General features: G+C 46.8%; 1 protein-coding gene across 1 annotated transcript in view; it reads right to left on the bottom strand.

The window, feature by feature from the left end:
- Positions 1–26,183, bottom strand: part of LOC105506544 — a 29,831-nt gene continuing 3,648 nt past the window's right edge. The window contains exons 3-10 of the mRNA XM_011934734.1: positions 9,674–9,818; positions 8,677–9,039; positions 7,751–7,846; positions 6,545–6,623; positions 1,851–1,919; positions 925–995; positions 763–766; positions 1–228 (exon numbers count right to left, since the gene is read on the bottom strand). Of these exons, the coding sequence (XP_011790124.1) occupies positions 1–228; positions 763–766; positions 925–995; positions 1,851–1,919; positions 6,545–6,623; positions 7,751–7,846; positions 8,677–9,039; positions 9,674–9,818 (1,055 nt within the window). The remainder of the gene's footprint in view (positions 229–762; positions 767–924; positions 996–1,850; positions 1,920–6,544; positions 6,624–7,750; positions 7,847–8,676; positions 9,040–9,673; positions 9,819–26,183) is intronic.

The following is a 26,183-nucleotide window of genomic DNA, read 5'->3' as shown; positions in this document are numbered from 1 at the left end:
TTAGGTACCCAGCTTCCCCAGGCCCCACGTGTGCACCATCAGTAAGTACTGGAGCAGGAAGCAGAGGAAGGGAAGGATGCAGCCGCATTCAGTCCCGGAGAACAGCAGGCCCAGGTTGCTCCTCTTTGGTGGCCGGGGCTGAAGGACAGTCTGTCTTATGGGGAAAACTCTCCTCCCGCATAGCACGTTTTTCTGGGGACCTCCGCTGAGCTCACCGTCTTGGGAGAGCTGCATGTGGAATGTGGGAAAGAAGTCACCCATCTAAGCCGACGTCTTCATTGGCTCAATGTCGTTGATCACTAATGCAACAATACTGTGGTTGTATTGACCGTATGTATGACAACATTCTCAACGGTACAGGATAACACAACGAGCAACAGTAAAAGCTGGAGTGTCCCGCAAACGGAGTGGGTGGGCTGTGACTCCCACACTTTCCCTGCCCCTCGCCAGCCCCTCCTTAACCCCTGTGTGCTCCCCAGGTCAACACTGCAGAATGACCTGGCCAGACGTAGCCAATAGGTGCGCTCCTAAACAGCTGGTACCACACCTCCCTGGCTCGTTCTTCTTCAGGTGGGGAGCTTCTCTGACCTTCCACTTTGGAAAGAGCAGGCCTTGCTTGAAACTGAGTGCCGGCCAGCCCACATCCCCCAAAATAGATCAAGGGACTCGTCACAGCCACTGCTCAAGTATTGGGAAGACACATGACACCAGTGCACAAGTGCATTCTGAACCATAATGACAAGCAGGGAGCGAGAAAGCCACCTGTCTCTTTAGAACATACTTTCCCTCAGGCCTAGGGCTCAGTGGAAAGAGACAGGAAGGTTCCGGCTGTCCTTCCAGCCCCCGGAGCTGCCCAGCCCAGCCCTGGCAGATGCGAATCGCCCCAGCAAAGGAGAGAGGAAAGAAGCCTTCCCCAGACCTCACCGTTCCTCATTCCAAACATCTTGTAAGTCCCAGGGGCACTGAAATAGTTTGTCCGTAGCCAAACACAACTTCCTGTTTCTAAGAAAGGGAAGAAAAAAAAATAGTTGAAAGCGTTTTTGGACACTGGAGATTTCAAGTTTCTGTAAACGAGAATGAATCAGACACATGTGGAATGAATTTCTCCGGAAGTAAGAAAAGATGCTGTGAGTTCCTCTTGCCGGACCAGAAAATAGGAAAAGGGTAGCTAGGAGGGGAGGTGCCTCAGAGGCTGCAAGGAGAGAGGCCGTGTGGACATGGGATGGAAGAGAGGGTCCCATTGGTGACAAGGCTCAATGAGGTTGCCCTGAGGCCACATCCTGAAGCTGCTCATTACTCAGAACTGCTCCACCTCTGAAGTCCTACATCAAATCTCCTCATCCCGAACCACAACCTCCCATCTTCCCAGATCTTTCCTGTAAGTGCATCCTTCCCCATGCCCTGACCACCCCCACACATGTCCTTCCCCCATCCGTCTTTCCTGCTCCTCTGTCTCCAGCTCTTTCCCTGAGCTGCTTGGACTCCACGTTCAGCACCTCCACCTCAATCTTGCCAGTGTTCTCAGTGCCCTTGCCCCACTGACTCTCTGTGCTGCTCAGCAGGCAGAGCCTCACACGGCACCCATTCCCCTCTCCGCACCTCTCATGTCATCCTGCTAGCAAGCAGATCCGCACCCCAGGGGAATCCCAGCCCTGAGCACACTGGTGCCACCATAAAGTTACAGCGCTTGATGGAAACTGTCCAGCAACCCAAGCAGACTCCCCTCTCAGCTTTACCACTGGTCGCCCACGGAACTATTCTGCGCTTCCCATGCTCCTCCAGGTCGTCGCCCTGCTACGCTTCACTGAGAGTCAACAAATTCACCTCCACTGCTAAGTGGAGCCCAGTACCGTATCTCTTATCATGGAACGGAGAGGGGACACCAGCTCACCGTTAACAGGCCACGTATAGACACGAATCTAGAGGAACATTATAACTCTCCCTTATTTTGGATTCAACAGGCATGTTCCAATCTCTGCCAAATCCATAGGAGAGTGAAGACTCAGAAGATAACTCCTCCCCCTGATTAAATTAATCCTCCAGCTCTCTGAAGGGCACAGTACATCATCAGGTTTAAACACCTAGGTCTAAAAACAAAAAAATGCCAGGTGCAGTGACTCATGCCTGGAATCTCAGCATTTGGGGAGGCTGAGGCAGGCAAATCACTTAAGGCCAAGAGTTTGAGACCAGCCTGGACAACATGGTGAGACCTCGTTTCTACAAAAAATATAAAAAACTTAGCCAGGGCTGTTCCAGCTACCCAGGAGGCTGAGGTGGGAGGATCACCTGAGCCTGGGGAGGCCGAGGCTGCAGTGAGCCGTGATCCCACCACTGCACTTCAACCTGGGCGACAGAGCCAGACCCCTTCTCAAAAGTAAATAAATAAATAAATACGTGCCCAGGCTCCCTCGTGGCCCGGCTTCTCTACCTCATCCTCCTTGTTGGCCCCTCAGTTTCCACCACTGCTCAGAGTCCTGCGCATGGCCCTGACATGGTCTGTCATTCCCTCAGTTCTTTCTAGCTCCACTGTTAGATGGAGATGGCTCTTCAGATCGCAAAGGTGGGTGAGGGGAAGAGGGGAAAGCCCTCACAGGGACAGGACCAAGGACAGTATACCTAAGAGAGTAGGCTTTGCACAGTGCTAACTGTGGCCTCCTGCTAGCCTGTCTCTGGTGTGTAAGGATGTGAAAAAATGTCTCCCTCTTCTCCATCTGGAGTTACATTACCAAAAGCCTAGCCTACAAATGTGCCAGATCTCAGGAAGCAGGACAGGGTGAGGAAAAAAAAAAACCCACAAGAAAATGAAATCATCATTTAAAAAACCCTGCTCATTTCTTATCACCAATCCTGAAGTCTTGCTTGTAGCTACAGATGCGCTTTAATTTGTGCAGAATTACATCCCCGATAAACCCATTGTACGTCGAAAATATCATAAGACTAAAATGCATTTAATATCCCAATAAATCCATTGTAAAGTCAAAAATATGTAAGTTGAATCGTCCTAAGCCCAGACGCTCCTCCACTTACAATCAGGTTACATTGGGATAAACCCATCAAACAATCAAACAATTGATTGTAAACTGAACCATCATAAATTGAGAACCATCTGTATATGCATCCTTTTAAAAATCTATCCTTTCTCCTTCTGTTTCTGTTACATGATGAGGTATTTTCCCACTGTCAAAACTAATCCCTTCTCAATACTGCAGCCCTCCACCCTCTCAAGGCACTCAGCCCCTCCATAATCCCTCCCTCCCAAAGACTCAGCCCCTCCCTCTCTGCTGACAGCTCCCCATCAGTGTTCGCAGGTGCTGCATCTTCTCACTCCCGCATTTCACAGCCATGTCTCTCCGCTCTTCCCTCGCTCCCTGAGTTCCTGCTGCGCTTCCAAAGCACACAGCTTCTCTCTCCAAACATCACATATACTCTTTCCTCTTCCGGAAATGTTCCTTTTCCTCTTTCTTCTCTCCCCACTTTAACACACTCCTACTTATTCTTCAGGTCACAGATTAAAGGTCACGCCCTCAAAGAAACCCTCAAAGTCCAACAGACCTGCCTCAATCCTGTGCCTGCATGCCAGCCTCCTCTGCATGCCCTCTCCCTCTGGTTATCCCTACCTAAGTTGTTGAGTTCCTCTGGGTTCTGTTCACTCTTCCTGGCTGATCCCATCCAGCCCCATGGTTTCCATTTTTTCCTATCTGCTGATTACTCCCAAATTTAAATCCGGAGGCTGTGTGTCAGGGACCCCCATGCCCACCTCATGTTTGGAGGTTCTCTGGAAGGGCTCCTGGGACTCAGCACATAGCTGGGCTCATGGTGAGGCTTTATCCTTTTGCTGTGGTGGGGACACAGGGCTGGATCATAAGGGGTCAAGGCGCAGGCAGGGTCTAGAGGAACCCATGTGAGGCTTCCTTATGCTCTTTCCGTCCCACCAGGGTCCCACAGAGCCCACTGTCCCTCCACAAAATGCAGCAACACACGTGTGACATTTCTGTGCGGGGAAGCCCAGTGGAGACTTAGTGCCCAAAGGTCTTAACTGGGGGCTGGTCACATTGACACTCTCTGCCTAGCAAAATTCTAGACTCTCAGATGGAAAGTAGGTGTTTGGCATAAATTGTGTTGTCTGCACAGACGGTCTAGCCATGGGGAACCACCTTATCAGTTAACTGTTAACTAGGGATGCTCTGAGAGCCAAGTTCCCAGACGCCAGCCAAGGGCCAACCTTGCAGACAGGTGTTTCTATGAACAGCAGTGTCAGGCCTGCTGTGATAACTCCTTTCTGCACAGGCTGAGTATGTTTCCAACTTCCCACCTGACTCAATTTGCTCAAAGTCAAACTCACTCTCTTCCTCCCAGCTGTTATACCTATAACCTATCTTCTTTTTTTTTTTTAGAGACAGAGTCTTTGCTCTGTCACCTAGGCTGAAGTGTGGTGGTGTAATCATAGCTCACTGCAACTCCTAGGCTCAAGCAAGTGATGCTCCTGCCTCAGCCTTCCAAAGTGCTAGGATTTCAGGCATGAGCCACCGTGCCTGGCCAGGACCTGTCTTCTGTTTCCCCCTCTTCTCCACCCCTCCTATCCACTGGCCCTCAAATGCAAACTCCTCCCTCTATCTCCATTGCTGCTGTTTCCATGGGGACTCTCCATCCCCTTACCTAGCATGGCTTCAACAGCCCTCTCCCATTTCACTTCACATTCCCTCTAATCCCATCCTCATATTGCTCAGTGATCTTTTAAACATGAAAATCGGGGCCAGGCGTGGTGGCTCACGCCTGTAATCCCAGCACTTTGGGAAGCCGAGGCAGGCAGATTACCTGAGGTCGGGAGTTCAAGACCAGACTGGCCAACATGGTAAAACCCCATCTCTACTAAAAATACAAAAATTAGCCAGGCATGGTGGCGCACGCCTGTAATCACAGCTACTTGGGAGGCTGAGGCAGGAGAATTGCTTGAGCCAGGGAGGCGGAGGTTGCAGTGAGCTGGGATCATGCCACTGCACTCCAGCCTGGCTGACAGAGTGAGACTCTGTCTCAAAAAAAAAAAAAGAAAAGAAAATTGGATCATTTCACTTCTCCATCGAAAACCCTTTGAAACCCTTTAATGGTTTCCAAATGCACTAAGAATTTTTTTAAAAAATCCAAACCTCTTAACAAAGTCCTACAAGTTCCTCTGTGGACTGCCACCTACTAGCTCCCAGGCATTTTACATCACTCTATCCCTCTGGTGACACTTTCTTTTGTCACTTGCTCACCAAGCCCTTTCTTACTTAGCAGATTCCCACATGCCGGTCCCAAGCCTATGATGCTGTCTCCCCTGCTTCCCCCGGCCTTCCCAACTCATCCTTAGGGTCTCAGGTTGACGGTCTCAGGCTAAGAAAGTCCTCTCCTATCTCCTCCAATCTAAATGAGGTCCCTTTAACTCTCATAATTAACAATTCTATGTATCTCACGTCGACTGTTCTTTTTGTTTGTTTGTTTGTTTGTTTTGAGATAGAGTTTTGTTCTTGTTACCCAGGCTAGAGTGCAATCATGCAGCCTTGGCTCACTGCAACCTGTGTCTCCTGGGTTCAAGTGATTCTCCTGCCTCAGCCTCCCATGTAGCTGGGATTACAGGCACGTGCCAGCACCCCTGGCTAATTTTTGTAGTTTTAGTAGGGACAGGGTTTCGCCATGTTGGCCAAGCTGGTCTCAAACTCCTGACCTCAGATGATGTGCCCGCCTCGTCCTCCCAGAGTGTTGGGATTACTACTGTTCATTTAATGCTTCCCCCTGCACCCCACCAGACTGCTAGATCCATGAGGGCAAGGACTCTTTGTTCACTGCTGGATATTTGGAGCCAACCTAGTGTTGGCCATGTGGTAATGCATTGTCTCAGTTAGCTTGGGCTGCTGTAACAAAATGCCACCGACTGCGTGGCCTAAACAACAGAAATGTATTTTCACAGTTCTGGGGGCTGGAAGTTTGAGCTCAGGGAGTCTGTATGGCTGAGTTCTGGTGAGCGCTCTCTTCCTGGACTGCCGATGGCCACCTTCTCACTGTGTGCTCACACAGCCTTTCCTCCATGCGTGTATGTGGACAAGAGATAGGGAGCTCTCTGTAGTTTCTTCTTATAAGGGCACTAATCCCATCCCAAGGGCCCCACCCTCAGGATCTCATTAAACCTAATTATCTCCCAAAGGCCCCAGCTGCAAATACTGTCATATTGGGAGTCAGGGCTTCAACATATGAATTTTGGGGAGACACAAATCAGTCCATAGCTAATGATCTCAGTGTTCCAAGAAAAAAATGAGTGAATCAGTGACAGAGAAGTGTTTCTAAAATGTATGTCTAATCTTGTCACTTCTTTCCTCGAGGGTTTTCAATAATTCCCACTGCCTGTAGAAGAAGTTCTAAAGTCCACAGCTCAGCATCTGGGCCTGTGATAACCCAGCCCTGGGCTACCCTGGGGTTACTCAGCAGGTGCCCTGGAAAGGATGGCTTTCTCTTTCAGGAGCATGCCCAGAGTTCATGCCTGTTCAATAGCCCCTGCCTCCCAGGGGTCTACTCTGCTGTCTGCAGCACTGGCGCCGCTGACCCTCGTCCACAGCTCCCTCGAAGCATGCTCTCTGCAGCCTGAGTAGTACCTCCAAGCATCAGAGTGAACAGATGCAGAAAACTGCCAGAAACATGTGCTCCCAGAGCTGAGAAGCTGCAGAAAAGAAACCTCATTCTGACAAAGGGCAGAGCCACACACACACGGAGCTAGACCTGAGTCTCTGGAGAGAAGAGGCTGCTCTGAGATGAGCCTGGAACCTATCCCTCAGCACTGGGCATCACCACTTATAAAGACCCTTGCCCACCCTTGAGAATGTCCCCCATCTGCTGGGCAGAGCAGCACAAGACCTGTTGTGAACCGGCACAGCCTTGGCCTATCTCTGTGAGTGTCCTTCCCAAGTTCTGGGAGTGATTAATGGGTCAGCACGGCCCATAGTGGACTCTGTAAATGTGCATTCCTTTCCTCTCTCCCTGTTGCCCGGCCTGTAAACCTATGCCTTGGCCTCCACATCAAGCATGTGCTTTTGGGTCAGAGGCTTCCAGTCCTGGCCCTCCTCTCCAGCACACTTTCTCCTGCTCCCTGGACAACTGGCATTGCCCTGATTAGGTTGTGCACTATCCCAGTGGCTCGCTGTGGATATATGGGTCCATAATTCCCAATAGCCTCGCTCTGTCTGGTGATGAAAATAAAATCTGGAGGGGAATTTGCTAGAACTTCAGCCTCCCACCATATTGCAAATTGAGAGCTGACTTTGATGTCATATGTGTGCTAAAGGGTCAGCACATATTAGAAAAGCAGCAGGCAGAGAGTTAGATGGACTGATTTTGAGTTTTGTCTTTGCCATTCACCAATTCGGTGACCTTGGGCAAGTCAGTTCCTCTGAGCCTCAGTTTCTTCATCTAGAAAATGTCCTACCAACCTCAAAAATGTGTGCAAAAATCAAGTGAAAGAATGCTATGTGATGGTGGTTTGCAAATTTCAACACACTACATGAATGTAGGAAATTCAATACCTTATATCCTTAGGAGATTAGGGGCATCACTTGCTGGAATAGCATTTTGCTCACCACCAGATCCCCAGGTTGGAAGAGGGTCTAGGCAGAGAAAGAGAAAGAAAAGCATAAAATTACCTAATTTAGTGAACACCAAAATTGGTAGCATAAATTCTGTGTATGCTGGCAAGTTGGAGGGAATTAAGGGGAACAAAAAAGCAGACCTGGATGTGTTTGGCTCAGTGGTGTGGAACTTCAAATCCAGTGCCAGGCTTGGCAGAGATGTGAAGTGTAGACCACACTCCTCTCTCCTCTGAGTCCTGAGCCTTTGGGAAATAAACACAAGATGTGAGGATCAAAATATCAGCTTTATTTTTTATAATAGCAAAAGACTGGAAACAACCTGATGCCCATCTGTACGGGACTAGTTAGATAAATTATGGAAATTCACTCAACAAAATACTATGCAGCCATGGCCGGGCGCAGTGGCTCACGCCTCTAATCCCAGCACTTTGGGAGGCCAAGGTGGGTGGATCATCTGAGGTCAGGAATTCAAGACCAGCCAGGCCAACATCGTGAAACCCCAACTCTACTAAAACTACAAAAAAAATTAGCTGGGCATGGTGGCGTGTGCCTGTAATCCCAGCTACTGGGAAGGCTGAGGCAGGAGAATCTCTTGATTTTCCTGAACCCGGAGGCGGAGGTTGCAGTGAGCCAAGATTGCGCCATTGCACTTCAACCTGGGCAACAAGAGCAAAACTCCATCTCAAAAAAAGAAAAAAAATACTATGCAGCCATTTTAAAAAGTGAAAAACAGCAAGGTGTTGAACCATAGCTATGGTACGCTACCGATTGTGGACGAAATATGTGAGTGTAAGTAAGTATTTGTCTGAATGTGTATAAAACACGCCCAGAAGGAAAGATGCTTAAACACAGGTGCCTCTGCTGAGGAGAACTAAGAAGCTAGGGAAAAACAAAGGGGAGACCATTCACTCTCTGCCTCTGTGCACCTTTTGAATTTTGAACTGTGTGACCATTAAGACTGTTATTGTGTGCATGCATGTGCCTGTGCATGTGTGCGTGAATCCACTTTATTGAACTCGATAAACATCTTGGACTTAAAGCCAGTGGGCTCCCTGCTTCCTGATACTCAGGTATCCACTGGAAGCTCAGACTGTGTGACCTGCTCGTGGGGAAGTTAAATCCAGACAGCAAGATGAAGGGCCAGAGTAACAGAACGCGTGCTGTCAGCTCCTGCAAAAGAGAACCAAGGGCCGTGACAGCAGCATCCTTCTCCCACTCCTTACAGCGGAAGGGAGGAACTGGCAGTTTCTCCAACTGGACCTCCTCGCCCTGCTGCGGCAGTGTAAGGAGAGGGAGGATGAGGACCCTCCAGAGCAGTACAGGAAATGTTAGCATCAAGTGGACAAGGGAAAGATGGGGCAGGTGTGGAACAGTGCGGCTGGGGAGGGGGATGCCGAGAAGGAAACGGACAAGAGACTGCGAGGAGGGGCTGATGGACAATGAGAAGGAAGAGAGGTGTCAAGGCCTCGAGGATCATACACTTTCATGACCAGGAAATGGGTGCAACCCAAATATTGTGTTCATTAGTGAGACTGGACCCAAATATTGTGTTCATTAGTGAGACTGGAGAGCGAAAGGATGCAACCTTTGATCTTGCACAACGAGTGAGGATGCAGACATGATGGGCTGTGACAGACTTTCACCAGGGCATAATTCAGCCCGATTCTAAGGAGGTCCCTCCCTTTCCTGATCCCTTACTGTCCTCTGCCCATTCCCAGCCCCCACATTTAGCAAAACCACTCCGCTTGGCGTTCCAATGTTCTGTTTTACATTTGGCTTTGTTCAGCAGCAGCCTCTGTTTAGCCAGTTTCTGCTTGGGAGCCAAAGCGTCAAGAAACTACACAAGAAGAGCAGAGCCTGGACAGGATCAGAAAATGCCAGAGATTTTGCCACCAAGCCTGCTCCGCCGAGACTGCCAGGAGAGTTTTGCAAATGGAATCAATCTGAACGTAACTGATGAGAAACATCTGAATGGAGGATGCCAGGACAAACAGAAATCACTAAGTTTCCCACTGCAGTGGGCTGGAGTGGCTTCCCCAAGACTTCTACTTGTGTGCATTTACCTTTCTATCACAAAGAGGACTCGTGCTGCTTCTTGGAAACCTATCCAGTTCACAATGACGGACCCTGGCCTCACGAACTCTGCTTTCCCTCCAGTCCCCAAGCCCTTCCACGCCCCAGTCTGCAGGTGGTTCTTTGGCTTTGTTGCTGTGGTTGATACATTTTGATAGCAGACGGGTCAGAGGTAGATTCTGGTCACAGTATGGTGTCTCCTTTTCCCCAGAATGTGAAAACGTCAGGAAGCCTCACCCACCGCCCAGGTATCTCCTTACCACCCCCAATTAAAAGCCCAAGATACCTCCCAAATGTAGTCAAGGAATTTGGGGTGTGCTCCTGCAGTTTCCACAGGGACACATCCCCGAGGCCAAGCAAGTGGTGGCATCATTCATTGTAACATGTCTCAGATGATGTTATAATAATGGAGTGTGCTTGGCTGCCTAGAGCTGAGAAGGAAAGGAGTTCAATCCTAAAACCGGGACAGTGGTTATCTAGCACATTTCGAGGGAAAGAACACTCCAATTCTGACTTACACGTGCTGTTGGATCCTACACCACTTTGTCTTCAGAGTGGAAAATCAGAATACTCTCATGAGATACTAACTTTAGGCCAGGTGCAGTGGCTTATGCACTTTGGGAGGCCGAGGTGAGAGGATGGCTTGAGCCCAGGAATTCGAGACCAGCCTGGGCAACATGGCAAAACCACATCTCCACAAAAATTCAAAAACTTAGCTAGATGTGGTGGCATGCACCTGTAGGCCCAGCTACTCGAGAGGCTGAGGCAAGAGGATTGCTTGAGCCCAGGAGGTGGAGGCTGCAGTGAGCCAGTATTGTGCCACTGCACAATCCTGGGTGAAAGAGTAAGACCCTGTCTCAAAAATTATAAAAAAGAGAGATATCAACCAATAGATAAATACTGATTCAGCAGTGTCCAGCTTCCTTCTCCTGCCTGCATATCCACCACACAGTCTTCTCAATGTTAACACAGAGCAGCTGGCCAGCTGCAATCACCTGAGCAGACAGTGGCATTCAACACATGGACATGGTGCTTTATCAGCCAGACACTCGACGTTTAGCCGGCACAAATCTGGGTAAATGCCAAACCGAGATCTGGCATCTGCAAAGCTTTGGCCCAGGCCTGGGACTGAAGGTGACTGATGGTTCTGTGATTGGATAGTTAGGAACCCCTGAGTTTAGGAACACGAGTGACACGTCCAGAAACAATTAAAGCATTGGTCAGGGAGTTGCCCTGCTTCTTGCGTTCTTTGAAGAATAACTTAGCTATGTGTAACGCTAAGCATAAACATTATGCTGACCTTGATCCAGGAATTTAAACAGTGTCATGTAACGTAAACACTACAAATACCTTCTTGCTGAAATGGTCTGTTTTCAGGATGGGTTAGGGTTTCTTCCCTACAAAAGTACTTTGGGGCATTGGATTTTAAATTCACAGCAGATCCGCATTTTTCTCACGTTTACATTGCGTGGCCTTCAAGCGTTCTCACCAGCTTCTAAGGTTGAGGGAGCCCTCTACTGATGGCATGGCTGTAATTTCATAGCACATAGCAAGGAAAACTGGGTGAAGTCTAAAGAACTCCTGGTCTGAGAGCTGTAGCCAGTCTGGAAACCTAGAGCAGACAGAGCTCTGTTTCCAGAGCCTATGAAAAACCAGGCTCTAGAAACACCCTTGATCTCCTCAAACTATCCACATTATCTCAGGTTTTATACTTTCAGGCAATAGAAGAAAAAAAGGTCTGAAAGGAAAGTCGTGTTCTATGCATTGAAAGCTTACATAATTTTGTGTGCGCATGCACACGCATGCCCTTGTACAAATGCACACGCACACGCACACATATGCATGCACTTCTGTTTTTACAAATATACACACACCTACACCTACACATACATATACATACTTTGCAATTGCAGCATCCTGGCCCACTACAGGAAGGCTTTGCTCTGTGTGTGCATGTCCTGGAGGAAAGGCCTGGGAAGTACAAAGTATACACAGAATTCCAGAATCTGGGACTGGATGCAATATTCACCCTTTGTGGCATGTTCAGAGGACAACGCTGACAAGGCCACAGCTTGAGAAAGGAATTCTTCCCAGCGACTGTGGCCTTGATGCTGGAGGTTAACAGCTTAACACCAGGATGTGGTGCCCAATTCTGAACTCAGGAAATTAATGACGATAAGGGTGGGCTGTCTGCCAAGGCGCATGGTGTGAATCCCAAGAGAAGCACCTTCTATTTTGAGACCTCCTCCGAACCACGGTGAGCTGTTCTCTGCTCCAATGCACGTCCCACCTCTCTGTCTGTGTGCTGCTTTCTTCGACTCTGTTATTCCTAAACTTTCCTGGGTTTCCAACCCATGGACAGTGAGAACAACTTATTCCCTCACCCATTGATTCATCAAAAAGAATAATCATGTGGTATTAGGAATCAAACACCTGACACAGATGTCAATAGGAAGATATCAATGGCGTAACTCTTCCCTTGCCAAGAACATCAAAGGGAAGAGAGGGGAAATGGCAAACAGAGGATCAAACTACGACTGGACAAAAGGGGATAAAAGCACAATAAGGTTCTTTTCCTTGAGAGGACTCCCCTGGAAAGGAAAAATAAAAGCACAGTCTTGCACCACATAATATGGCCGACGCTGCCAAATAACCACACACACCAAAGGAGCCACCCCTGAAAAATCAAAAGATCGAAAGACGCCACTCCTCTGCTTGAAAACCTTCAGTGACTCCCATTGCCCATAGAAAATCTACAGTCTTTAAGAGGACATTCAAGGTTCTTTGCTTTTCCTGCCACAGTTCCTACCCACCCCAACACGTGTAGCTCACTCTCAGGTTAGGCCGTAGACCACTGTCACCTCATGGCTTTCCTGCTACTGTTCCTTTCTTCTCTGTTTGTCTGGGGCCTACTACCCATCCTTCAAGAGTTAGCTCAGATGTTACATTCTGTATGAAGTCTTCTCCACCTCTTCCAGACAGAGTTTATTTCTCTCTCTCCTGTGTACCCAGAGGATTTTGTTTATGCCTTCCTCCCCCACCATTATAACACTTACGGACAGCCTTCATAGTTGGGTCTCCTCCACGGTTTATACATTGAGGTCAAGCCCACGTCTTACTCATGTTTGCATCTCTCTTGAGCTCCCACCACCACCATGTCACTCCATGCCTACCCCCGATCCTTCTCATTCCCCATCCTCATTCCTCCTGCCGGGGGCCTACCATAGCATCTCCCATACAATCGATTCTTAATACTGTGCATTGCTTATTCCGTGAAACTAAATTAACATCTAAGATTAGGGGAAAATATAGTTCACTCTAAAGACAGAAAGAAGGCAAGTGAGCTATTGTGGCAGATCCTAAGTAATACAAAGTCTCCAGCCTGGGCAACATAGGGAGATCCCATCTCTACAAAATAAAAACATTTTTTTAAAACCTAGCCAGGTGTGATGGTGAGCACCTGTGGTTCCAGCTACTCGGGAGGCTGAGGTAGGAGGATTGCTTGGGCCCCAGGAGATTGAGGTTGCAGTGAGCTGTGATGGTGCCACTGTGCTCCAGCCTAGGTAACAGTGGGAGACTCTCTCTTAAAAACAAAAAAACAGAAAAGACCGAGTGAGGTGGCTCACGCCTGTAACCCCAGCACTCTGGGAGGCCAAGGCAGGTGGATCACGAGGTCAGGAGTTCGAGACCAGCCTGGCCAACATAGTGAAACCCCGTCTCTACTAAAAATACAAAAAAATTAGCCAGGCGTGGTGGCAGGTGCCTGTAATCCCAGCTACTTGGGAGGCTGAGGCAGGAGAGTCGCGTGAATGCAGAAGGCAGAGGTTGCAGTGAGTGGAGATCGCACAACTGCACTCCAGCCCAAGCAACAGAGAGAGACTCCATCTCAAGAGAAAAAAAAAAAAAGAAAAAAAAAGAACTCTCTTTTGTCAGTTCCTTGGCTCACGTGGCTCATCTAAAAGCTTCTCAAGGCTGGGTGAGGTCGCTCACGCCTCTAATCCCAGCACTTTGGGAGGCTGGGGTGGACGGATCATCTGAGGTCAGAAGTTCATGACCAGCCTGACCAATATGGTGAAACCCCGTCTCTACTAAAAATACAAAAATTAGCCAGGCGTGGTGACGCACCTGTAGTCCCAGCTACTGGGGAGGCTGAGGCAAGAGAATCACTTGAACTCAGGAGGCAAAATTTGCAGTGAGCCGAGATCATGCCACTCCACTCCAGCCCAGGCAACACGAGCGAAACTCCATCTCAGAAAAATAAATCAATAAAATAAAAGCTCCTCAAGGTTTTGAATCCCTCCAGTTTCAGGGCTCTGCCTTCTACATGTGACCATGGCACACTGAGACCAACCTTCAACTTTTGAGCAACTGTGAATTAAAGGCTTCCCCGTCCTCAAGATACTTCACTGTCATCTGCTAGAAATTTGTCATAAAAACTTTCCAAATATGCTACGAGCAGGAGATGAGTGACACCTCCTGGGGTCGTACAATGAACAGCCCTAAGTGGCCTTAACGATAGTAAGTTGAACACAACCAGTTGGTGTTTGACTTTCAAGATGGGTGTCACAGTGGTGCATGGACCTTGGAGTGTGAGAAATCTGAGTTCACATCTTGGATAACCATCCTAACCATTAGCTTCCAGGCCTCGAAAATGTAGCTCGTCAAAAAACCTCTTCACAGAGTTACTTTTAGGATTACGTGAGATTTTAAATATCGAGTGCTTAAGGACTCACGACAAATGTTCAGTCAGTGAAAGCCACTATTATTACAGTAACGCTTCTAAAATTCAATACATTTCTGAAAGCTATCTTTTGAAATTACTGTCAAACCCTTTTATAAGCCACATGCAAAAATCATGAGTTTTGTGTGTGTACATGTGTTTCTTGCTTTTTTTAAGACAGAGTGTCACTCTGTCACCTAGGCTGGAGTGCAGTGGCGCCATCTCGGCTCACTGCAAAATCAGCCTCCCGGGTTCCAGAGATTCTCCCCACTCAGCCTTCAGAGTGGCTGGGATTACAGGCGCACACCACCACATCTGGCTAATTTTGTATTTTTAGTAGAGATGGGGTTTCACCATGTTGGTCAGGTTGGTCTCGAACTCCCGACCTCAAGTGATCTGCCCGCCTCACCCTCCCAAAGTGCTGGGATTACAGGCGTGAGCTGCTGCACCTGGCCTGTTTCTTGCTTTTGCTAAAATGATACTATTGTATCTGAATCTCAATTTTATTAATCAGATATAGCTAAAATGATATTTAGATGTCTATAAAAGTCAAATTCGTTGTTGTCTTTTTTTAAAAAAAAGGTTTACAGCCCCTGACTATATGTTCCAGTTACTTAGAGAATTCCAAAGGCATTGTTCAAAACCAAAAGTTTGTATAAAAAGCATTTACATCTTATACAAATATCCCAGGTATGCCAGGCATGGTGGCTCATGCCTGTAATCCCAACACTTTGGGTGGCCAAGTGGGGTGGATTGCTTGAGCCCAGGAGTTCAAGACCAGCCTGGGCAACACAGCAAAACTCAGTCTCTGCAAAAAATACAAAAAAATAGCCAGGCATGGTGGCAAATGCCTGTAGTCCCAGCTACATGGTAGGCTTAGGTGGGAGGATCTCTTGAGCATGGGAGGTCAAGGCTGCAGTGAGCTGAGATCACACCACTGTACTCCAGCCTGGGTGACAGAGTAAGACTCTGTTTAAAAGAAAATAAAAAAATCCCAGGCATTCTCCACAATATCTAGCAGAAAGTTGGACACAGTTCTTCCTTCCTTAATACAAATTATCAACTACTTATTGAGGGATGATAATTGTAAAAATCAGGTCTTCTAAGTCCGTAGCATAGAATCCCAAGAAACCTAAAGTTTTGGAGGTAACCCAACCTGTAAGATCAGTTAAACTGACATTCTGGATGGCTCCAGGGGATGTCAGGAGATTAATATTCTCTGGATTCCCTTCTAAACCTGAGAAGTTTAATTACTACTTCACAGTCATTTTTCCAGTGCTTAGTCAGAAAATGTCCTTGAAAGGTCACCTGTTTCACTAATAAATACTGCCAACTCTGCTTTTTCAAGAGTGGATTATGATTAATTCAATCAGCAAGCACTTTCCAACCCCTCTCATGTGTAGAACATAACACTTGACACTGTAGGAGTTACCAAGTGCATAGCACATGCATGACCCCTGATTTCATGGGGTTTCCAATCTAGGGGAGACTAGAATCTAGAATTCCGATCTAAAATCTTTCAGTTGTAGTCAGTATACACAACAATAAAGTATGGATTATGATACAATTCCTTGTTGACTGAGTAGTAGAAATAATGCATGCTATAGAAAGACACTTGTGGATGAGCGTCGTTATGGAGGCCCTAGAATCAAACTCAGCCCTAACAGACAGACAGGCTTTCACTAGACAGAGAGAATGGGAGCCAGTCTAGGGGAAGAGACCATTACAATAATGACAAATGGTACAAGGGGCATTGGAAAACGGAGAGTAGGCCAATCCACTTACATAGAAGTTGAAGTAGGGGTATAGTGGTTATAAGATCAAAAAGACAGTCTGGAGGCTGGGCGTGGTGGCTCTTGTCTGTAACCCCAACACTTTGGGGGGTCAAGGTGGGTGGATGCCTTGAGCCTAAGAGTTTGAGAACACCCTGGGCAACATGGTGAAACCCAATCTCTACAGAAAAATACAAAAGTAGCTGGGTGTGATAGCGTGCACCTGTAGTCCCAGCTACTTGGAAGGCTGAGGTGGGAGGATCACCTGAGCCTAGGGAGGTGGAGGCTGCCGTAAGCCATGATTGCACCACTGCACTCCAGCCTGAGCAACAGAGCAAGATCCTGTCTCAAAAAAAAAGAAAAAGAAAGGTAGTTTGGGACTGCAGTGTGACCAATCTGAATAGCAGAAGCAGGAATTCATACTTTATCTAGTATAGACTAGGAAGTGACGCTCTCACATGGCACGTTGTAGGAAGCTGGGCAAAGATACAGAAATGCTGAACAACTGATTGTTTTTTGTTTGTTTGTTTGTCTGTTTTTAATCGAGTCTTGCTCTGTTGCCCTGGCTGGAGTGCAGTGGTCCGATCATAGTTCACTGCAGCTTCAACTAACCAGGCTCAAGTGATCCTAAGGCCTCAGCCTCTGGCGTAGCTGGGACTGCAGGTACATGCCACCATGCCCAGCTAATTTTTGTACTTTTTGTAGAGGTGGAGTTTTACCATGTTGCACAGGCTGGTCTCAAAGTCCTGGGCTCAAGCAATCTGCCTGCCTTGGCCTCCCAAAATGCTAGGAGTACAGGCATGAGCCATCGAGCCTGGCTGAAATGCTGAACTTTTAATGGCCCTTCTTGGTTCATGGCCAAAAACAAAAAAAAAAGAAAAAAGAAAAAAGAAAAAAAAAATCAACCAGCTCTTCTGACATCAGCTCTGTAGTCAAAAGTATTCACAGGGGAATGAATCTAAATCTTCTGGCTTTAAAAAAAAAAAAAAAAAAAAAAAGACTACAACTTGGGGATTAGCTGTCCACTTCAGTCTTCCATGTTCACTCTGGCCTGTCTGACCCAGAGTCATCAGCATGAGCAGCTGAAGCAGGAAAAGCAGCAGAAACTCAGAGCTGCCGGTGGCTGGAAAGAAATTGTTCCTGGCAATGAAATCTGCCCCATCTATGCCTGGGATCAAGCAGTGGGATTAGGTGGTTTGCTGGGCCCCACAGCTTGGTCTCTGGTGCTGTCAGCAGCCTTTAATCAAAACATGACTGTGTAGCACGCAGTGGTGGCTGGTTTATGTTCTAGATATTAAATGCAGGCTTACGCATCCCTCTATTTATACATGCACCCAGACCTGCTGGATAACTGCCATTCCATTCAAGGGAGGTGAAATAAAACCCTCCTGTGTAGCACACTGAGACATACACCACACATTCCTGGAAGCAGCAGGCAAGAAAGGGTTTGACCTCCAACCACAAAAAGGAATCCCGTAGGGGAAACCGCACGGTGGCCTAACAGACCGCAGAGAGAAATCCATTTCAGAGGGTGGAAAGCTGGTCTTGGTGAAGTAGTAGGAGGGATTTTGAACAAGTCACACCAAGTTAGAAGCACAGAAAGGCAACACAAAGGGCACAGGGGGCACCACCTGTCTGCATTTGCATCAGCTTCATTGTCAAACTTCAGTCTTGTCAAAATCCTGCTCTTGGGAGACGACCTAGGTCTAGCTTCATTCCCTGACTCATCAAGCTCATCTGCCAACAGTCCTTCCCCAGAAACTGATGGTTTCTACCCAAGTAGAAAAGCAGACTGCAGAGGCCAACAAGGTGGGTTGTGTGGGAACTTGCTAAACTGAGTTTGACAGCCCCTACCAAGACAACTGGCTGGCAGCTTATGCTGACAAAATTCACTGCTACAAAGACCTTTAGGTCCAAACCACCCACCTCCTGTTGCTTTCTGGTTCCCTATCTGTGAGCATCCATAGACAGACCGTATTTTATTTTCTTGGTCACCTCTTTCCTAATGCTTTCCCAGATTACTGGAACTGAATGTTTTCTTCCTTTCTTTTTTTTTTTTTTTTTTTTGAGACAGGGTCTCACTCTATTTCTCAAGCTGGAGTGCAGCAGTGCCATCTTGGCTCACTGCAACCTTGACCTCCCATGCTCAAGAAATCCTCCCACCTCAGCCTCCTGAACAGCAGAGACTACAGGTGTGTGACACCATGGCCAGCTAATTTTTGTATTTTTTGTGCCAATCAGAAAATCTTTGAATCCACCTATGACCTGTAAGCCCCATCCCACTTCAAGTTGTCCTGCTTTTCCAGACCAAATCAATATATACCTCACATGTATTGATTGATGTCTCATGTCTCCCTAAAATGTGTAAAACCAAGTTGTGCCCAACCACCTTGGGCACATGTTCTCAGGACCTCTTGAAACTGTGTCTCAGGGCCCGGTCACTCATGGTTGGCTCAGAATAAATCTCTTCAAATATTTTACAGAGTTTGGCTCTTTTCATAGAAAATGCAATATGCCCTCAACGAAAACTTGTCGAGTGAACGAATGTACAAATCAATGAGTACATAAAGCCATAGTGAGTGAGTGAATGGATGGTTAGATTGTCAGTATTGCCCAGATTTAAAGAAAAGGAAAGTCACTCCAGATGTTGATCAGGTTGAACCTCTTGCCTTTACTTCGGTTAGTCATTATTTAGTCTTATTTTACAGAGGAGCCAACCAAGGCTAATGTGGACGAACACCTTGAAAAGGCCACAGTGCTCATCTCCTAATGTAGAGCTCTTTATTCTATACCATTCTGCACGATACTGATATCTGGTTTGGTTGGTTTTAGTATCCGGTACACATATCATGGGATTACCTTCAAGAAGACCAGGAAAAATACCCTACTTTGTTTTATCCTCTTCGTATTAACCCCTTCTTAATTTCTTGTCTTTATAGAGAGTAGAGATGAACATATACTTATGATAGGAAGATGCCCTACTCTGTTGTTGTTTGTTGTTGTTGTTGTTGTTGTTGCTATTGCTGTTGAGGTGGAGTCTCGCTCTGTCACCCAGGCTGGAGTGCCGTGAGTGGCTGGATCCCGGTTCACTGCAACCTTTGCCTCCCGGGTTCAAGCAATTCTCCTGCCTCAGCCTCCCAAGTAGCTGGGATTATAGGCGCCTGCCACCAGCCTGGCTAATTTTCGTATTTTTAGTAGAGACAGCGTTTCATCATGTTGGCCAGGCTTGTCTCAAACTCCTGACCTCAAGTGATCAACCCACCTCGGCCTCCCAAAGTCCTGGGAGTTTGGCGCGTGAGCCACTGCGCCAAACCAGAAGATGCCCCACTCTATAAACAAGGCAGACATGGTCTAAACAAGTCTAAAATGCAAAAGTCTTTCAACATCAAACATAATTGCCAGATTTGAGTCCATGGACGTGGCAAGGATGAAACTTTTATCAAAAGAAATTGCCAAATCGTGGGAATGTGAGAAACAAATCCATCACAGGTGCTTCGTCAGTTCAGCTGGCAGGGCCAGGAAAATAGCTGCCTGCAAGTATACCTGTCTCCTCTAGCCAAACCACCACCAGGATTTCCATGGCAAGTAGCTCCCTGGACTTGATTCAGAGCCTACAAATGGAAATTCCAGGGCAAGCCTAGCCTTCTTGCCGCTGGCAAAGTGCCACAGAAACGTTGCCACCCTCTCCTCTCCTGGGCTCCATCAGAGACATGGGCATCAAATGGAAACAGCAGAGCTTCTAAGGACAGAATAGACTCAGGCTTGGTAGTGGCCACAGGCCTCAAGCAATGCAATCGCCACCACTAAACACGCCTGTTCTGATGCTGCAGGAAGAGTGAAGCCTGGGCTCCAGGGAAATTCCTGGCAAATGTTCTCACAGTTTGATTTGTGAGAACAGCAGTTCCTGATAAACGCTTCAGAAAGAAGATAGTAGCTATTAACACCTCTTGGACTGAACCCTGCAAGTCCTTCAACAGTCTTTCAGCAAGTTAGACAAAGGTGTGCAGAAAGTCAGAAAGATTTACTGGATGGTGGGGGTGAGAGAGCAGCCTGGAGGCAGGAGATAGTTCTCGCCCACCCTTTGGAAGAGGTCAAAAGCTAAATGGTTTTCTGCCTTTATTTCTCTAACTGTAAAATAGGGGTGACCCAGAGTTTGGATTGTTGAGCTTGTATGTAAAATGCCCAATGTACACTCTGTGAGTGTAGGCCTGATATCCTCAAGCCCCATCAGCCTGGGGTGGTGACCCTAACAGAAGAGTCCCAGGGCTCAGCCCTCATCAGTAGAAGCCTTCCTCATACCCTGCCTTTCTGGTTCCAGGAGCCCCTGGCCACCCCACGGGTGCTCTGGAAGGTTGCTGGAGCCTGTCTCCAAGGGTCCCCAGGATACTGCCCTTCACACGGCTGCACCCATTGGTGCCCTCCTCTAAGCCCCACAAACACTGGTGCGCTCCAGTGCGCTGCGCCAGCACCCACCTCACTGAAAGTAGGGAATCTGCTCCTCCTAGTTTGTATTACATTCTTAGGCTGTGGCGCGCAGCAGGACCAACTGAGATGCTCATATTATAGACCTTTGAGTGAAGCATCTGGCCAGTTTATGTAGTTCATGAAAACTGAAGAATGATAAGGTTCATAAACTTGGGGAAGGAGAGCTTCATTTCTCATAAAAGGTTGTGGTCTGCAGGGTGACCATTCGAACAGGCCGGGAAGCACAGCCTCCATCCAGAAGCCAGAAACAGGCACTGTGCTGGGCATGGTGGCTCACACCTGTAATCCCAGCACTTTGGGAGGCCAAGCTGGGCAAATCACTTGAGGTCAAGAGTTTGAGATCAGCCTGGCCAACATGATGAAACCCAGTTTCTACTAAAAATACAAAAAATTGGCTGGGCGTGGTGGTGGGCACCTGTAATCCCTGCTACTTGGGAGGCTGAAGTGGAAGAATCACTGGAACCTGGGAGACAGAGGTTGCAGTGAGCCGAGATGGTGCCACTGCAGTCCAGCCTGGGAGACAGAGCAAGACTCCGTCTCAAAAAAGAAACAGGAACTTCAAGGGTCAGAAATACAAAACACGGATTTATGCTGAATGGCCACATATACATATTCAATAAGCTATAGGAATATTCATGAAAGGAGAAACATGCACATGCACAGTTGAGCTTCATGCCTCTCCACAGGACCCATGATCAAAACATGGTGGCATTACCATGATCCACTGATCCAGTATTCAGCCCCCTGATCAAAAGGTGAAGCAGAGGACATGAAGACCCTCACTGTACATCCTCCATAGACCGGCCGGAACCACTCTGTGGTTGCTGGTCTCTGATCAGTAAGAAAGTTCGGGCAGTTGTATTGAAACTGCAAAAGGGAGGGTCAGAAGTCAGTGGTTGGTGGAAATCAGTAGGGTTCTTCTGAAAGGGCCAGTTTCTGTTTAGCCCTTAGGGAAGAAAGCCTAATGGTAGTTAGCCAGGGATGGGATACAATGAGGCATTTCTGAGCTTCCATCCCATCATGGTCAGGAACTTAGCTTCCAAGGTCTGTCTGGGGTCCCCTTGGCCAAGACGGGGTCCGTTCAGTCAGTTGGGGAGCTTATATTTTCATTTTTACTTCTCATTCTGTAAGGATCCCTGAAGGGTTGGGGTAAAAGACCATTGGAAAGGCATTTCCCATGCACGTTGCAGATAGCCCTGACAGCATTAACCTCACTGAAGCATGACTTTGTGAATGACTCTGCGGTCTAAGAACGCGTGTTGAGAGTGCCAAGCTAAGGAATCCAGGAGCAGCCAACCAGGAGATCCACTCCTAATCTACGAAGGACATCTGAACCTTTGGCCCATCACTTGGAACACAGGGAATACAGGGGATCAAGTCCCTTTTGGGAGATTAAATGGAGGTTGGTAGGTGAAGGTTGCTAGGTGGAGGATGCTATGCGAAAATGCTATATAAACTGCATGCTTTTTCACCAATAGTAGCGGTTCTCTGGTCCCGCCCACTGCGACTAAGCCATCCCTGTATGTAAGTTCCCCCAAATAAACCCTGTGTCTCATTTGCTGTTGCTAGGTCATTTCTTTGGCTTGAACATGGTGCCGTCTCTATTGGAGTCAATAGGGGTCTAGTATGACACTATGTTACTGCAGTGAAGTTCAAACTTTCCCGTGATGGTTCAAGTTTAAGTCTGTTGAAATGAATTGATAATACACAGATTGGCCAGGTGCGGTGGCTCATGCCTGTAATACCAGCACTTTGGGAAGCCAAGGCAGGTGGATCACCTGAGGTCAGGAGTTCAAGACCAGCCTGACAGATATGGCAAAACCCCACCTCTACAAAAAATAAAAATTACCTGGGCTTGGTGGCGGGCGCCTGTAATCCCAGCTACTCGGGAGGCTGAGGTGGGAGAATTGCTTGATCCCGGGAGACGGAGGTTACAGTGAGAGCGGAGATCGCGCTATTGCATTCCAACCTGGGTGACAGAGCAAGACTCCATCTAAAAATAAATAAATAAATACACAGATTAACAGAGGGAAAAAAGGCATACAATTTTTGTTGTTGTTGTTATTTTACTTTGCTTCTGTAAGGCATACAATTTTATTAACATGCATAAACACTGGGGGATTGCAGGAGAATGGTTACACAGTAACCCAGTGAGGTACAGACGCTTCTGTACCCTTCTTCATAGGTGGAGGGAGATGCAGAATGCAGGCCATGCGTCTGAGGGGTAGTAAACAATGGTTAGGGAGAACAAATGGACCCCAGAGACAGAGATTAACTTGTAAATGATTCTTTTTGGAATTCAAATGAGCCACAGAGGCAGACACTATCTTGTGAAAAAGTCAACCAGGTGTGGTTGCATTCCTCAGTCTTCTTTTCTGCCATAGATAATGAGATTTCAGCGAGGGGATGGAAGGCAATCGTGTTTTCTTTGGATGGTCCAGTCCTTTTTCTTTTTCCTTTTTTAATATATGTAGAAATGCGGTCTCACTATGTTGCCCAGGTTAGTGTCAAACACCTGACCTCAAGTGATCCTCCCACCTCAGCCTCCCAAAGGGCTGGGATTTCAGGCGTGAGCCACTGCATCTGGCCAAGGGTCCAATCTTAAAGTAGGTAAGAGAATATCAGAGCATAACATCTTTCAGTATTTGCTTACTTTCAAGGAGCTCTAATTTAAAATAATCAGCATGCAAGAGTACCATGTTTGGAGGCAAAGTTTCCCAGGCTCTTCATTACACTCTCATGTGTCCTTATATAGATGATAAGGACATTTTTTAAACATAATCACTATACTTTCATCATACTTAACAAAAATAATAATTCCTTAATGTTTTCTAATACCAATCCATACACAGATTTCCTTGATTTTCTCAAATTGTCTTTTTATTGTTGATTTTTTCAAACTGGGATGCAAAAAAGGGTGTCATGTCGCATTCGTTATCTCTTCTCAGTCTATTTGATCCCAAAAATCCACCCTCCCTTTTTTCTAATGCCATCTTGGTTGGAGAATAATGCATAATTACTGGAGAAAAACTGGGTCATCTTTCCAGTGGAATGTCCCACCTTTTTGATTTAGCTAGCTGTATTCTTGTCATTTAAGTCATTCTTCGGTCCCTAATATTTCCTGCAAAGTAGTAGCAAATTCTAAAGATGGTACAATCAGGTTCAATTGTTTAGGCAAGAAAGTACAAATGATGCTTCCTGTTGCATTACACCATGAGGCACATAGTGTTTGAGCTGCTGTACTCGTAGGGAGGCTAAAATTGATCCTAGATTGATCATAGGGTGTAGGTGGAGTCAGCCTGGCCCTTCCATTATAATGTTCCCCACCAATACTCCAGCCAATAGTTTTAGCCCCGTTAATGAATGTTGCCTTGTTGCCTAAATCAAGTCTTTCTTTTTTTTGAGACAGGTCTGACTCTGTTGCTCAGGCTGAAGTGCAATGGCAAAATCTTGGTCCACTGCAACCTCTACCTCTCAGGCTCAAACCATCCTCCTATCTCAGCCTCCCTAGTAAGGATTTCAGGCATGTGTAACCATACCCCACTAATTTTCATATTTTGCGTAGAGACGAGTTTTTGCCATGTTGCTCAGGCTGGTCTTAAACTCCTGACCTCAAGCGATCCTCCCTTCTCAGCCTCCCAAAGTGCTAGGATTACAGGCATGAGCTACTGCATCCAGCCCTAGATCAATTATTTCATTGGAGGTAATTTTTTAAAAATCTATAATTTCTCCTGCATTGATAAGTTGGAATTATACATAGGCAGGAACTACTTTTACAACTACTTAGTTATCCTAAAATATAGTTGGCATAGGAAAGGTAAAATAAATGCTTTCTCATTATGTATTCATTTTTCAGAATAATAAACTATTACCCTAACCTCCAAAGACAAGCCATCGGGTTGCTTGAGTTTATTATCATTTTTAGGTATCATTGTGAACTCATGATTTTTAGGTATTTGATAGGTTTTAATCCATTGTATTACTACTATCCTTTTTGATGCACAAATTGCCCCACTTCAGCCAGCGGGAACCCATTCAAAGTGGTTCCTCTGCTGTTTTGACATGATCCCAAGTAGTCTTGGAGTGCTTCTTCACTTCCTGGCAAAACACATTCTCCAACCCTCATCATGTGCATATCTTGCCCCAAACCTGGAACCAGCCATTTCACCAAGGGAAATGGTATTTAGAGATCTACTTCAGGATTTTTGTTTTTTTAATTAAGCATTGCAAACATAATTGAGACTTCCTGTGCAGACATCTCCCAGATTTTACTGCCCTCTCTTTTTCTTTTTATTTCTTTTATTTTTTGAGATGGAGTCTCAGTCCTTCCCCCAGGCTAGAGTGCAATGGCACCATCTCAGCTCACTGTAACCTCCGCCTCCCAGGTTCAAGTGATTCTTCTGCCTCAGCCTCCGAGTAGCTGGGATTACAGGTGCCCGTCACCATGCCTGGCAAATTATTTTGTATTTTTAGTAGAGACGTGGTTTCACCATCTTGGCCAGGCTGGTCTTGAACTCCTGACCTCGTGTTCCACCAGCCTCAGCCTCCCAAAGTGCTGGGATTACAAGCATGAGCTACTATGCCTGGTCGATTTTTAATTCTATCTTTATTATATAGTGAGTCTGGATATGTGTGAGGATGTTCTGGGCTCCTATCCTATTCCACTGACTTATTTTCCAATTCTTGCACCATCCCACTATGTTCTTATTTCTATAGTTTAAATAAGTCTTATGACATCATAGAACAAGTCCCACCATCTTCTTTTTAAAGATGAAATTTAGTCTTCTTGGCCTCTTGCTCTTCCTCAGAGTCTCCCAGAGCATGAAGGACAGAGAAAACAGTATCTAACATCTGAGAACTCTAAAGGATGGGGGACTGGCTGGCAGTTGCTCTGAGGGCAGAGCAAAGAGAGGCACTGGGGAAATTCCACATTCCCAGGGTTTATCTGAGCAAAGTATGAAGATATCTTCCATGGGCCAGCTGTGAGCCATAAGAGACTGTTTGCCTTTGTAAAGTTTCCTCGATTCAGCTAAGAGGACCAGCTTCTAGAAAACTAGAGCTATGCTGAGGCAGGAGGATCGCTTGAGGCCAGGAGTTTGAGATCAGCCTGGGCAACATGGCAAAACCTCGTCTCTACCCAAAATACAAAAATTAGTCAGGTATGGTGGCATGTGCCTGAAGTCCCTACTAGGGAGGCTGAGATAGGAGGATGGTTTAAGCCTAGGAGGTGGAGGTTGCAGTAAACCAAGACTGTGCCATTGCACTTCAGCCTGGGCAACAGAGCCAGACCCTATCTCAAAAAAATATATATATATATACTGGAACTAGAACGAGAGTTAAACACTGAGCTGCTAAGGAAAGACTTAAAAAGAATGCATTCTCCTGCAAGAATGAAATGACAGGTGACAGATTCCCAAAAAGGGAGGGGCCAGGTAGTGGGTGGAGGAACATGATCTAGAAAAAAGTTCACAAAGTGCTCCATGCTACAAAAAGTTAACTTTAAACTTCTATCCATCTCAGGGA

Source organism: Colobus angolensis, unplaced genomic scaffold (assembly GCF_000951035.1).
Source record: "Colobus angolensis palliatus isolate OR3802 unplaced genomic scaffold, Cang.pa_1.0 Scaffold137, whole genome shotgun sequence".
In the NCBI taxonomy this organism is placed as follows: domain Eukaryota; kingdom Metazoa; phylum Chordata; class Mammalia; order Primates; family Cercopithecidae; genus Colobus; species Colobus angolensis.
This window is presented reverse-complemented; position numbering and strand designations above follow the sequence as displayed.